Source organism: Dermacentor variabilis, chromosome 7, assembly GCF_050947875.1.
Source record: "Dermacentor variabilis isolate Ectoservices chromosome 7, ASM5094787v1, whole genome shotgun sequence".
Lineage (NCBI taxonomy): Eukaryota > Metazoa > Arthropoda > Arachnida > Ixodida > Ixodidae > Dermacentor > Dermacentor variabilis.
This window is the reverse complement of record NC_134574.1, coordinates 97,105,650-97,118,168: the sequence shown is the minus strand read 5'-3', so window position 1 is coordinate 97,118,168 and position 12,519 is coordinate 97,105,650. Positions and strand designations below refer to the sequence as shown.

General features: G+C 44.3%; 1 protein-coding gene across 1 annotated transcript in view; it reads right to left on the bottom strand.

The window, feature by feature from the left end:
• LOC142587657 (uncharacterized) overlaps positions 1-12,519 on the bottom strand; it is a 57,398-nt gene that overhangs the window by 7,767 nt on the left and 37,112 nt on the right. The window contains exons 2-3 of the mRNA XM_075698819.1: positions 1,234-1,380; positions 102-203 (exon numbers count right to left, since the gene is read on the bottom strand). Of these exons, the coding sequence (XP_075554934.1) occupies positions 102-203; positions 1,234-1,380 (249 nt within the window). The remainder of the gene's footprint in view (positions 1-101; positions 204-1,233; positions 1,381-12,519) is intronic.

The window sequence follows — 12,519 nt, the reverse complement described above, 5'->3', positions numbered from 1 at the left end:
TGACACTGTAACCAGAGCGACAGACGTCTGGGTTGTATTATACCTAGGCATTACGTTAAACAAACAATAAACCAGGCGACCAAAATATCACGTCTACTCACCGCATTTGCAATAGGGACACTTCCCGGTCCTCTGCAGAACGTAGCAGCCATGTTCAGTGGGGCAGCGTAACCGAGGACACTCGAGGAGTTCGTCTACAATTACTGCGGACAAAATTGGCGGCAAAATAGTGCAGAACAAAGGTGGATTATTATTTACACTTAACGCACCTTCCTTCAAACGTAGTTGTCGTACTTCGCATAAAGTAGGCCAGCTTTTACATTTAAAAAGTACTCTGTTTGGAGTTATTGTAGCACCATTACAAACACAAATTGCACAGGACCGGACATCACGCTCTACCAGCCCCCGGGCTGTCTGAGGTGCACATCCCTCTTACGTTTCTATTTGCTTTAATTGTGATAGAATGTCTTCGTCCACTACCAAGGAATTTTACCAAGAACAAGTTATTTGGAATGTTACTCGGGAATAGGTTTTTAGATCAGACGGCAATGAAAGAACTGCACCTGGGGCATGTCAACAGGCAGTATGGAACTACGTTTCGTTATCTGCCGTTTATCTCATTACTCAATAAATTAATTTTGATCCTTCTATTTCATTCAAAAACCGCCTCTTAGAATTTCTGTAGATTGTAGCTTCTTCAAATGCGCCAAATTGGGCTTTTTAGTGCTCGTCAATCTTAAGAAAACATCACAAGAAATGCAATAACACTATCGCTGATATAGTTTTCAAATGCACGGAAGTTGCGGAAACAGCTGCGGTGCTGCTGCAATGCAGCATGAAATACTACTGCTGTGCTCTCATCCAAAAAAAAACTGCGTCGTATAATTACTTAAATCTTTTCCCGCATATACTTTGCAATGAAGTTTAAAGCATGCTATTCAAGCACAACGACATTTCTAAGCCTTAAAGAAAGCTTAATCTTCTTGGTGTGCGTACAGGTAAAATAAAATCGGCAGTCACATTACTAAGTAATGTAGTGCGAAAAGAGCCGCAATACAGAAAGCATACGTTAGGTCTTAATCAAGGTTCGAATTTTCGAAGTGGGCCATCGCTATCGACTACTTTGGCCACTAAATTTGACATTTCAGGGGCCAGGGGTGGCATTTTTCGAACTTTTCTGTCCTTCCTTTTTACCACGTTTCAATGGTGACAGAAATATACGCAGGTACTCACAAGGCTTCCTATGTCGTTCATCACTGTCCATCGTCGCGCTGTTGATGTCCGCACAGTCGCAGTGAGCACAACCTGTGTAACGTTCTCGTACGACACGGCATCCAAACTCCGTCGGGCACTCAAAGCTCGGACACATTATCTTGGGCTCTGCGAGGAAGGAGGGCGTAGCATTAAAGGATGACGCACATTCCTCCCTCCGTACGCTATGTAAGTGTAAGCAATCTGAGAACATGAAATGTGACACACTCATATATGCAGTCGTTGCCATGAAAGCGACTACACAGGCACAAAATAAACAAATTCATTTTTGTATACAAACCGACATGAATATCTTTTCCTTCATCGTGTCATATTTCATGGCGCATAGAAAACTTATGCCAACTTTTGATATTTCGGTAAATAGAAACCAAGAAAAGGACGTCCGATCGGGTACGCGGCATGTGCGAAACGGGATGACGGATTGAAAGAAAAACAAAAAAACAGGAACGGCAAAGCCAAAATAAAAAAGCGTTCACGTGGTGGACACAGGGATATTATAAGCGCCTTCTCAGGTATGTTCTTTTAATAAAGAAATGGCCAGAGCGCTCGTAGTTTTTTTTAATATAATGATTCTCGCTAAGCAACCAGGTTCTTCGCTTTTGTGGAGTGTAGAATGTCAATTGGTGAAGCCTGCTCAGAAGAGGGTGACGTTTGGTCTCTAAACGGGTAAAGTGGTATGAGCAGCGATGGTCCGCTGACAGTTGCCTCTTTGATCACACCCTTGGATCATGCACGCGTTTAGTTTAGAAACTATTCGGGAAAACAAGGAATCACCTACATATCTCACCAGCACAATATAATGCAAGTTCCCCATATTCCCATGTACATTGTTTTTCTTTTTCTACTACAGCGTGACATTAGTCTATAAAACGGCGACTATTTCTCGTCGCTTTTATTAAGCTTTTCTTTTTCGTTAGCAATAACACGCTGGGAATAGTGGATGAAAAGCTTGCAACGCGTATTTTTCTTACAGAAGAATCGAATATGGACGCACAATCTTCCTACATATGTCCTTTCGAGGGATATTATAAATCAAGCGTGTCAGTTAACCTACCTACTTTTACTGGTTAGCCAGCTGCTAAGTTAAGGGCCAACGCCCCACAGTAACACGGTAAATTAGAAACGGCAAACACGGACGATGCACCACGCTTGCGCTATTGCTCCACTTAGCTCATCGTTACAACCAATCCAAGTTACATTGTCTGAGCTGCTAGCTAAACGAGAATATAATGGCCCGCTCAATGGGCGCTGAGCTACACTGATCCTGCATAAACAGTGCTTCATTAAGTGTTAAAAATTCGCCGTTTTTATTTGCGCGGAATGGGCTCTGTCAAAGGTCTCAGTTATTATCTTCTCACTTTTGCTATTTGCACCAATGGCGTTTCCATCTAGCCATTCCATAAACGAACAAACGCTGGTAAGGAAAGCCTGACAAAGAGCTCACCACTCAAGGTTGCTATATTGCCGGCGTACAATATCCGAGACCGGTGACCCGTGAAGAACAGTGTGTGGGTGGCCGCCTTCCCTTTTTCTTGCTCCGATACAAAATCATTGATCATTGCGTGCAGTTCTGGCGACACACTTACACCGCATCGGAACACATGTTCTCGTGCTGCGGTCAGGTTGCCGCAAGCCTTTTGTGCTGGCAGAAGGCCTGTGACATGCAGGGAGAGAGTTGGCCTTGTTTCCTTGGCGTGGCGTGCCGGGGAAACGATGGCACGCTTCTGTCAGCCGCAAACGCTAAACTATTTGCACATTTTATGACTTGCAGTAAGCTACATTTATGGTAGACTCCTTGGGTACTCATTCTTGTACAATCCACTATGCGCAGCGGGTCTGAACTATCTATGCACCAAGATTTAAAAATGTGCATATGCCACGTAGCTGGACATAAGCTATAGCTACCGTTGATGACCGTCGCTTGGTAACAATCAGAATACGTTTTGCATTCCGCCTAATTTTTTTACTAGTCTTAATTATTCAATTATTCAACTTTTGACATATTATAATCAGATGAAAAGTGTCAATGAGAAAATTGGAGAGCACTATGAAAAACCCCCGATACAGCTTTCTGTCGCTCAGTGTGCACTACATGAAAGTGTTTTGCCGAGCCTGAAAAAAACCGGCAAATACACGCAAAAATGCTGCGCGCTGGGGTCTTGAGGCACATTTCGTGTATTCGAGGGCTTCTACCCTCGACAAACATCATGCATTGCCTTGACCTTCGCGACACAAAAACTGAAATGCACAGTCGAGGAGGCCGTGTCTGTATCATCCACAGTTTCTGCTACCTCGCTAAATCAAAAAAAAAAGAAAAAAGAAAACCTTAGCGTCCTTTACCAACCGTCATTTTGTTGGATCTGCTTTCTGTTTCGATGGGTTAGAGGCAAAGAACGCGAGAAATGCAAAATGAAAATTTCTATCAAAGTAATCATCTCAACAATACCGCTTGTGCCTTCTCGTATATAAGATGCAGCAACGATGTTCGTAGCGGCCGATCAAACTCGTTCCAGCGTACTTGGTGCCACAACGGAGGCGTGGACCGAGCGGGCAATATATCGTGTTCTTTCCTCACCGCCACAGAACCGGAAACAATGACACGAGGCACGCCTGGCAAGACCTGATCGCTAATGGTGACCGCTCGGCGGTTGCGTGGCTGTCGGTAGACCGGGGTCGGCGAACGCGCTAGCTCTGCTGCTGCCAGTGCGCGCAGAACCTTCGTTTTCGAAGACCTATTGTGTCCGCGGCGACCGCCAGTGTCTGAAGGTGACGTAAGGACACTGCGAAGTGACGGGGGGAAAAGCAACGCTGTTACACATCTGCCGCTTGTCTTGCTGCGCTTTTTCTCACCTTCTACAATTTGTTCTTTTTTGTTGTTCAGCAATGAATCCGCGACCCAAAGAGTGAAAAGTTAGCTCCTGCGTTGCGAGTTCTGTGGCAAACAAACTTTACCATTCAAGTCCCAAAAAGCAGCGGCCGAGTTATTAAAGCTTTCTCATTGCTAATTGTTCTTGGCAATCGGTCCATCGCCTACGGTAAGAATATGCCTATAACGTCTAGATTCTCTGAAATGTACTCTTACAAAAGGGTCTCACGTAAGATAATTTTGCGAAGATGTGCCCAGTAAACCTGTCTTTGCGTAGGACCGATGCGCTCGAGATATTAGCGTTGCTTCATTCGGGTCCAGAACATTATTTGTAAGAGGGGTTTTTGACTTGTAATGGCTGCTCAATGTCAATCCCTAAAGGTCAGATGTGTAAAACTACATGGGACAACAAAAGAATAGAAGGATTTTGTGCCGAATAGCATAAATATTGGTTCATTTTGAATTCGCGTTACCATTTGTAACTGCTTCGCGTTAAGCCGCGCCTTCGCTGTCGAGGAGATTGGCCAATGAGTGCGATGCACTATAAGATATAAGGAAATGATGGTATAATATTTCTTACATATTTCTCGCAAATTCCTTTTATATGGTAATGTATTTGCTTACGCCATTTTAGCCGTATAAATGCTAAATAACGAAGAGAGATAATATGGTGTGTCATCAGGACGCAATTTTTCTTAACAACGATTGCTTTATTTCATTTCCGTTAATTGGCGCGTCGTTTTTAGACATTGAAATATTGTAACCAATAATACTATTCCGTTCCGCTTCCAGCCTGTAACCAATAATTTCGCGTGTCAACTGTAGCACCTTGCAGCAAGAAACGCGAACCATACCAGTGCCCATTTGGAGGAAATCGCAGTGAGTACTCCCAAGCGTCGCTCATATCACTGACATCGGAGATTAATGATCACCGGCGCCGTTTTGTTTTTATCGCGCTGATCATTATGGTTAATGACAAACAGAAGAAAGGCTGCCTATCTGAAAATGTCCATACATAGTGGCAGTCTTATTATTATGACCCCCAAAGGGGCACCTCGACAATACTATTGTCGTAATTAAAGCCGAAAGCTTCATATTTGCCGCCAGTATGTTTTGAGTGCTATATTTTATCCCGGGGAACAAGAATCTTTAAGAAATGTACTGCCTTCCGTGATATGAAGCGGCATGTCGCAGAAAATGAGAAACCTATTTCGAGGTCTATTTAACGCGTCCTAATATTACACCTCAGATTATAATTTATGTTACAAAAAAGTTAGGCAGGCAGACGCACACACGCGAAGACGGAAATGGACAACAAAAACGCCTGTGCTATAATCTGAATGGCCGCACAGTAGCGAAAGAAGAGGGACGCAATAAACTTATCTATGCATGCTCAAGGATGACACCACCACCCGCGAAACATATCTGCGCAAGCTCAAGAGAAGCAGCGCCACCAATCAGTCAGGGACACGGGTGGGTCTACGTGCGAAATAACTGTTTAGGCATGACATTACATCTTTACGTGAGCGGACTCAGGTTGGCCAGCACACGCACTTCTGTTGTGATTGGTACACCAAGCCTCGACCACAAGACACGCGTATTCGTTCCTAGGTTTGAACGGAACCAAAGAGTCATCAAATTTTGGAGCATATTTACCATCGCCACAGCGCAACGAAAGACTAGGTTGTGTTCCTCCTGCTAAAGGCCCTTTATGTTCGATTAATCTCTGACTGGATGGAGCTGCCTGCTTGCCCTGCAGAAACTTAACGCAGCTAAAAAGAACACTATGTATACACTACGCGCATGCGACATCCTGCTAAATTCGTGTGTTTTAAGTAATTCCTGCCAGGCTTTCTTTTGCGGTTCACATGTTCTTTCTTTCTCTACACCAGTGACGCCTAACTTTCCCAAACCACTAGGCAGCCGTAAACAAAATATCAACTTTACAGCTACTCCCTACTTCCTAAACTCGGTACAGGATTCAGTGGACGTAAAAACTACTCACGACTCTCATGTTATTATTAATGCTTCCCCCTTAAGGTGCTCCTGTCTGCACGCTTAACCTTTCCTAAAGGGAATCCCTTCAAAGCATCTAAATTTTCTGTCGTTCTCAGGTAAGTTCTATGTCTTTCGAGCATTCGTTCGAGTGCTCTTTGAGTCCCCCGACAGAACGTAGATAGTCGGACTTAATATGATTTTAGCTTTATCAAGCTCTCACCGCCATGCGCACACCAAAGTACGTAGCACACTTTGAAATCATCCGCGGGCAACACCACGGCCATTAAAATGCAAATCCAAGCGGAGGTCATGACATCTATGACCGCTAATTATACTGTCGAGAAGAGCTCTCACGAAGAGTACAATGGCCCCCAAGTTGGATAGCCCGTGGGCTGTACTTTAGGAGAGATTAATGTCCGGGTCCGGTATTAATTGCGGCCCTTGAACGCGGAAGTGCTCTACGGGTCTACGAGAAGGCTGCTGCTTGAAAATGGACTGGGAAGAAAAAGAACACAAGAAGATAAATAAAAACAAGCGACGCTACATCTGTCAAGCTGCGCAAAATTGGAAGTCTAGAATTAGTCCCCAATGCCCCCCCCCCATCCCCTTCCCCACTACCAGACACGTGCTATATTCTTTATTTTTTTTCACGTCTACGATAAAGCGCTCGATTCTTTGCTTACGGTAAGACTAGCTGCCATTACTGCTTGTTTTATCCCTACATTATGAATGACCGATGCAATACGGAAGAGAATAATTTGCGCAGAGCCATCATTTTCAATGTGCTTGACGCAACATGCGGAAGTTATGCAACTTTCGACACTATACGCAATACTTGTAGGCAGCTTTTCTCTTAGTATGTGTTCCTTTAGGAGCAGAAAGCAAACCCTGGCCTCTCGTTTCATTGTCTAAATGAACAAATTACCTCGAGCATCCAACGAAAATACATGTACTCCCGTATCCAAAAAAGGTGCTGAGAATATTGCAATATAGCTAAGAAAATAAAAAAGAAAGAACCTCTACTTTTGTTCCAACTTTGTATTAATAATATCGGTCAAGTACTCTTGAACACTTTATTGGTATTCCATCGAAAAATACCGTCATTCGCACTTTCAGAATTTATGCCGATGTGCAAGTTGGCGGGTTTATGAAATTTCTTGGACCTGTAGTGTAAACAGTACATGTAAACCTTGCTTGCTCTTCGCTATCTGACCGTACAAAGGAGTAAAACAGAATAATTTTATTCTTATAAAGGATAACTCTTCATCGGTTTCTGTCAGCCTTAGCCGCCAACCCCTAGCGTCCTCTTCCTTATTTCGGCATCTAGCTTCCGCCCTCCTTTCGGCGTGATACTCACACAATTTCTCCATCTTTATATATATTAGCGTACTGTGAATGCAGTACACCGTGTACCAGCCTACTGTGCTGAAGGCTTTTATTACTATGTGCGAATCGCAATCACACGCACAAAACAAATTACAGCTTCTCGAAACACCTGTGTTGCATTTCCGCAGACTTGGCTAAAGAACAAGGGAAGTGGTGTGAAGGTTTATTTTCCGACTTGGGTGGCCAAAGCGGTTCAGTGAGAGGGCCGTACTGCTGGATAGGTACCGCTGCGATATTTTTTGGCCCGGAAGATCTAGGGTTGGACTACGAGCCTAAACAATATGAGCCAAGCGCGAGTGCATTGTTTGATCACGCCACAGTGAGCTGCTTTCAGAACGGCATAAAACACTTCTGACAAATGAGGAGCGACGGAATAGCGCAGTGTTCTAAAGGGAAGATTTAGCACATCAACAGATTTAATGTCGGCTCATAGACAGCTCTAAATATGACAGACCTAGGATATTCTAAAAGGGAATAACGACTGATATTTAACAATTTATATGAAATAGTTGATTTCATTTCCAGTAATTTGGCGGTTGGTTGTGTGCCAATTTGTGCATTTGTTCTTGGCCAATCCTCCACTATAGGTACGTCTCGCGGTGACACAAGGGCTTTAGATTTATTAAAAGTGCTAGGATACATGTCTTGTGTCATCAACATTGTTCCCTCGGTAATCATCATACATCGTTTTTCTCGTCGTCGCAATGCTGCGTAAGGTAAAAGCGGTGATCTCTGCTGTGCAGAAACATGAACACTGGATGATAATACACGTCGCATCGGGTGAAAATAACACAATTGCTCGCACCGGCATTAAATGAGCCACATTTAATGAACCAGAACATTGCAGCTCAACTTACCGTACCTTAAAAATAGGCCTGGGATTTTCACGGTTTTTACCGCCGTTATCAAAATTCCGCTCAAGCAAATACTCATGATCTGTTTGACTTCGTCAGACTGACAAGATCTGTTACTATAGAAACTGTAACTCCATAAACAAGACACTAAATGTCAGAACATAAGGTGGACGTTCTCTGAACAATTGGCAGCAGTCCTCTAAAAACAGAGCATAATGCATTTAAAGTCATTAGAGTTATAGAATATATTAGCAGTGGATATAGATTAAAAATAAACTTTCTTTGGCTCTTCCTTCGACTTTTCCGCTGCTGATGTTGCTGTCTTGCACACAGCGTCGGGAGGTGGTTCTGAACGCGTATTTACATGGAAAAGCGTGCCAGAGAAGAAATGCAACAATATAAATTCATTTGGACCTTTCCATCGCGTCACATGTACCCAATGTCATGTGGCATTGCCCAGTGGTTACCACATTAGCCTCTTGACAGCTGTAATTATCCGTGGTACCCTCAAAAGCATCGCAGAAACTGAAGCGTTTACCTTTCTACTAACGTGCAAGTCCACAGTGGAGGCAGATAGAATGACAGAGAGGGGGAGGGAGAGGTGGTAGAGAATGGATAGAGGTGTTGGTCGAACCGACGCAGTCGCGCTACGAGTGAATAACAGCACTGCAACTGTCTGCTTGCTGTTCCCATACAGAGCAGGGCAGTGGATGGAGGTAGAGGAAAAACGTGACATGAGAAGCCAAGAAAACGCTACTAGTATTGACACGACAGCGGTTGGAGGCAAAGTGAAGGTACGTTACGGTAGGTTTCTGCTATTTCTGAAAAATAATTACCATGCAACTTTGTCAGGCGTACATTTCGTGCAAGGCGTGCAGAGGCAAACCCGCACTAAAGCACCGTAGGCTCTAGGTGTCCATATACAGAAGCGGTCGCACGTCAAATCAACACTTCGGTGCCCACCGCGGTAGCTCTGCGTCTATGACATTTGCTCGAGGTTGCGGATTCAATCCCGGTGGCGGCTTCCGCATTTCCGCGTGTGCGAAATACAATAACGCCCGTCCACTTAGGTTTAGCAGCCCGTTAAATACCACCAGGGTGCCAAAATTATTCCGGAGTCCGCCACTACGACGTGTCTCATAACCCGATTGTGATTTCGCCCCGTAAGGACCCCTATTTAAGTTAAACTTTACCACTTCTGACATGATGCGATGTGCCATGCGAGGTAATGACAATGCTCAAACCTCTCAGGGACTATGAACAATGGTGACAACAATTCTTCAAGCAGACACGACTCTCTGCGTCTTCTGTGGACTACACGTAGACAAGCAGCGGTGGTGCGCGCAAGGTAACGTTTAAAATCAACTCCGCACTATTGTATTGGACTATACGTTGAAGAAATTGAACATTCGGCGGCAACATCACCGCTGATTGTCGCCAGTCAAAGCAAGCAGCACAGAGAGCTTCGCTTACATCGATTCCAGCAGTGCATGAGATCTCCATAATTTTTTTTTTATTATTCCTTTCCTGGTCTTCCTTGTATGCCCATTCTGAGCCTACCAAAGTGGAAGTATTTCAGACAATTTCAGCTTGTAAAGGTCAGTTTTCTCTTACTCAAATTTAGGCCCAGCTTGTCAAAAGTAGTTTTTCCCAATGTGCCTCGTTCTACCTCTCAATAATTGTCGGCAAAGCTTTATGAGAGAATAAGAAAGAATCGCTCTCCCTCCGGGTTTCCGTAAATATCAAGTTACGTCTCACGTACTACTGAAAACTGAAGCATCTTTCTGCACACGCTTCCCCCATATGAGTTCGCGTTTTTATCCACGATATTAGTTACGAAGTATAATACACGTCTTCCCCCACATGTGTATTAACACTAGTAATATTAAAAACAAGGCTCTAAGGTTGCAGTGCTGAGATTTGCGCTGGTCGATATGTCATTAAGAAGTTCTTTTGGTGTAGCGCTGCCAAGTACGTGGACGCAGATGGAGAACGAGGCAGACACGCAACGTCAACTTTCAACAACGATTTAAATTCCGGGAAAGAGTACCACTTATTCTTTGCGTTGCGAGTAGTACAGACTGTTAAGTTTGCATATTTCAACAATTAGCGCTCATTTTGTTACTACTGCAAGTGGACACGTGTCTGGGACGTAATGTGCGGAATGCTTAAATGTCCTTCGCTCCCAGTAACAAAATCCTTGTTAAAAGTTATCGCTGCCTCTCTTTTGTTCGCCCTGAGCGTCCATGTACTAGTTCCGCTAAACCGAAAGGTCTAACGTTGTAGATTGCCTGCGCCTCGGTCGCCGGACAAGCATAGCCGGGAAACAAAGATAAGTTTCCTTCGGTTACGACAGTAGTGCGGCCCATTCGAATGGCCGTGAGAACGAGTGCAAAACAAACGGTCTTCATTCCACTTTCCATGCTCTTTTTTTTTTTTCGAACAGGAAGCGTGTCTTAGCAGCAAAAGCAGATGCAAGCGAGATTTGTCCGGGCGTATTTTCTGTCGTACGCTAATTTGTAAGCCGACAAGTTTACAAAACTTAAGCCGCACGGTGATACGAGATAGTGGCTCACAGATTAGCACACGGACTTCTGCCGTTGAGAAGTGATTCGCAGAACGTGATGTTGCCAACAGGAGGCGCGCTCACACGCCGAGTGATAACAATGCCGGAAATTCCTCAGAAAGGGGACAAGACTATTGTGTTGGATCATCTACGGAGACACTACGTTCCACTTGCTTTATCTGTATTCCGCAGACTGTAACAAGAGCAAATGGGACCGATAGGTTTAATTTTACACTTTGTATAGACGCATGAGGCCAACAGAGATGGTCGTGGCTTACTTGTGTGTGCCGTAACGTCGAAATAAAATAAAATCATTGGCCTTTTTCCCACTTCGACGTACTAAAGTATGTATATAGCGTGCCTGCACGCGTGCGTGCGTGCGTGTTTGTGTTTTGCTTGCGTTTAAAGCTCTTGAACACAAGGCAGAAAACTTGACTTCCATATGTTGCATCTCCGGGTTAGCTACAGAATTAACACTAGTGTTTCGGATGCTTCTAGCTGTTATACAGATTTCTATTAATACCCATTTATAAAGCTCCTGTCGGAGGAAACAAAACATTCCAATAGGTTCAATGCGTTATATTGTATCGCACCTAGTCGGTCATGCATTCACGCTCTTTATGTTATACTACCCAGCTTCAAGTGTCGGACCTCCATTGTGGCTGAGCTCATTTCCCAAGCGAAACAATTCAACAAAACACATTTGACAAACTAAGACAGAGGTGCTGCTGCTAACCAGTGCAACGCTCTCGCTGCAGAACCACTAACGTGAGAAACATGTTGTGCTCGACTTCGAAACAGTGGATTGCGACACAGCGCGACCCGGTGGCGGGCGAACGCGAACTTGCGCTCGGGATATTTAAATTGCAGGAACAATGCGCTAAACGATTATGCTTCACACAAAACTGCGTCCCCCCTGGCTTGGCGCGAACACGCAATTGCGACACTTTGGCGTGCGAATTCACTTGCTCGGTGATAACTGTGTCAAGCGTCAGAAAGGTCAAAACACTAGGAGTGCGTGTATGTCATGTGGTGAGAACGGCTAGAAAATTGTTAAGCTGCCGCATTTACGTAGCGGTACCGAATCATTATTTCATGTGCACGCATTCTCCGGAAATTCTCCAGGTGGGAACGTTCCCATGACAGGAAACGGTATCACCCAACCTAAGACAATCTAAGTGCTTTTCTGGGAATTGTGCGCAAATGAATACGCTTTTTTTTCGAAAGCGGTGCTGAACAAGAGACCAGCGCCTATTTGGGGGGGTCGCTTTACCGTCTAGTCTAACCAGGTGGTTATCAGGTGTCAGCGCGTGACCAAAGAATTGAACAATTGCAAGCGAAGAACCACAACATAATCAGATTAGTTCTACAGAAATCCATATCGTCGAAGCAGTTCGAGGAACTCACATTGGTTTCTTTAGTATATGCAGGTAATTTCCTGGCATGCGTTCATTGTAGAGACATTTGTTGTGGAGACACTCGACTGTTATTTGCGCTGAATTACATCTAGTGGTGTAAGAGCCTAAGGACTGAAGAAAAAGGTTTACTCATGTGACGTGGAAGGGTTTGTATTTATT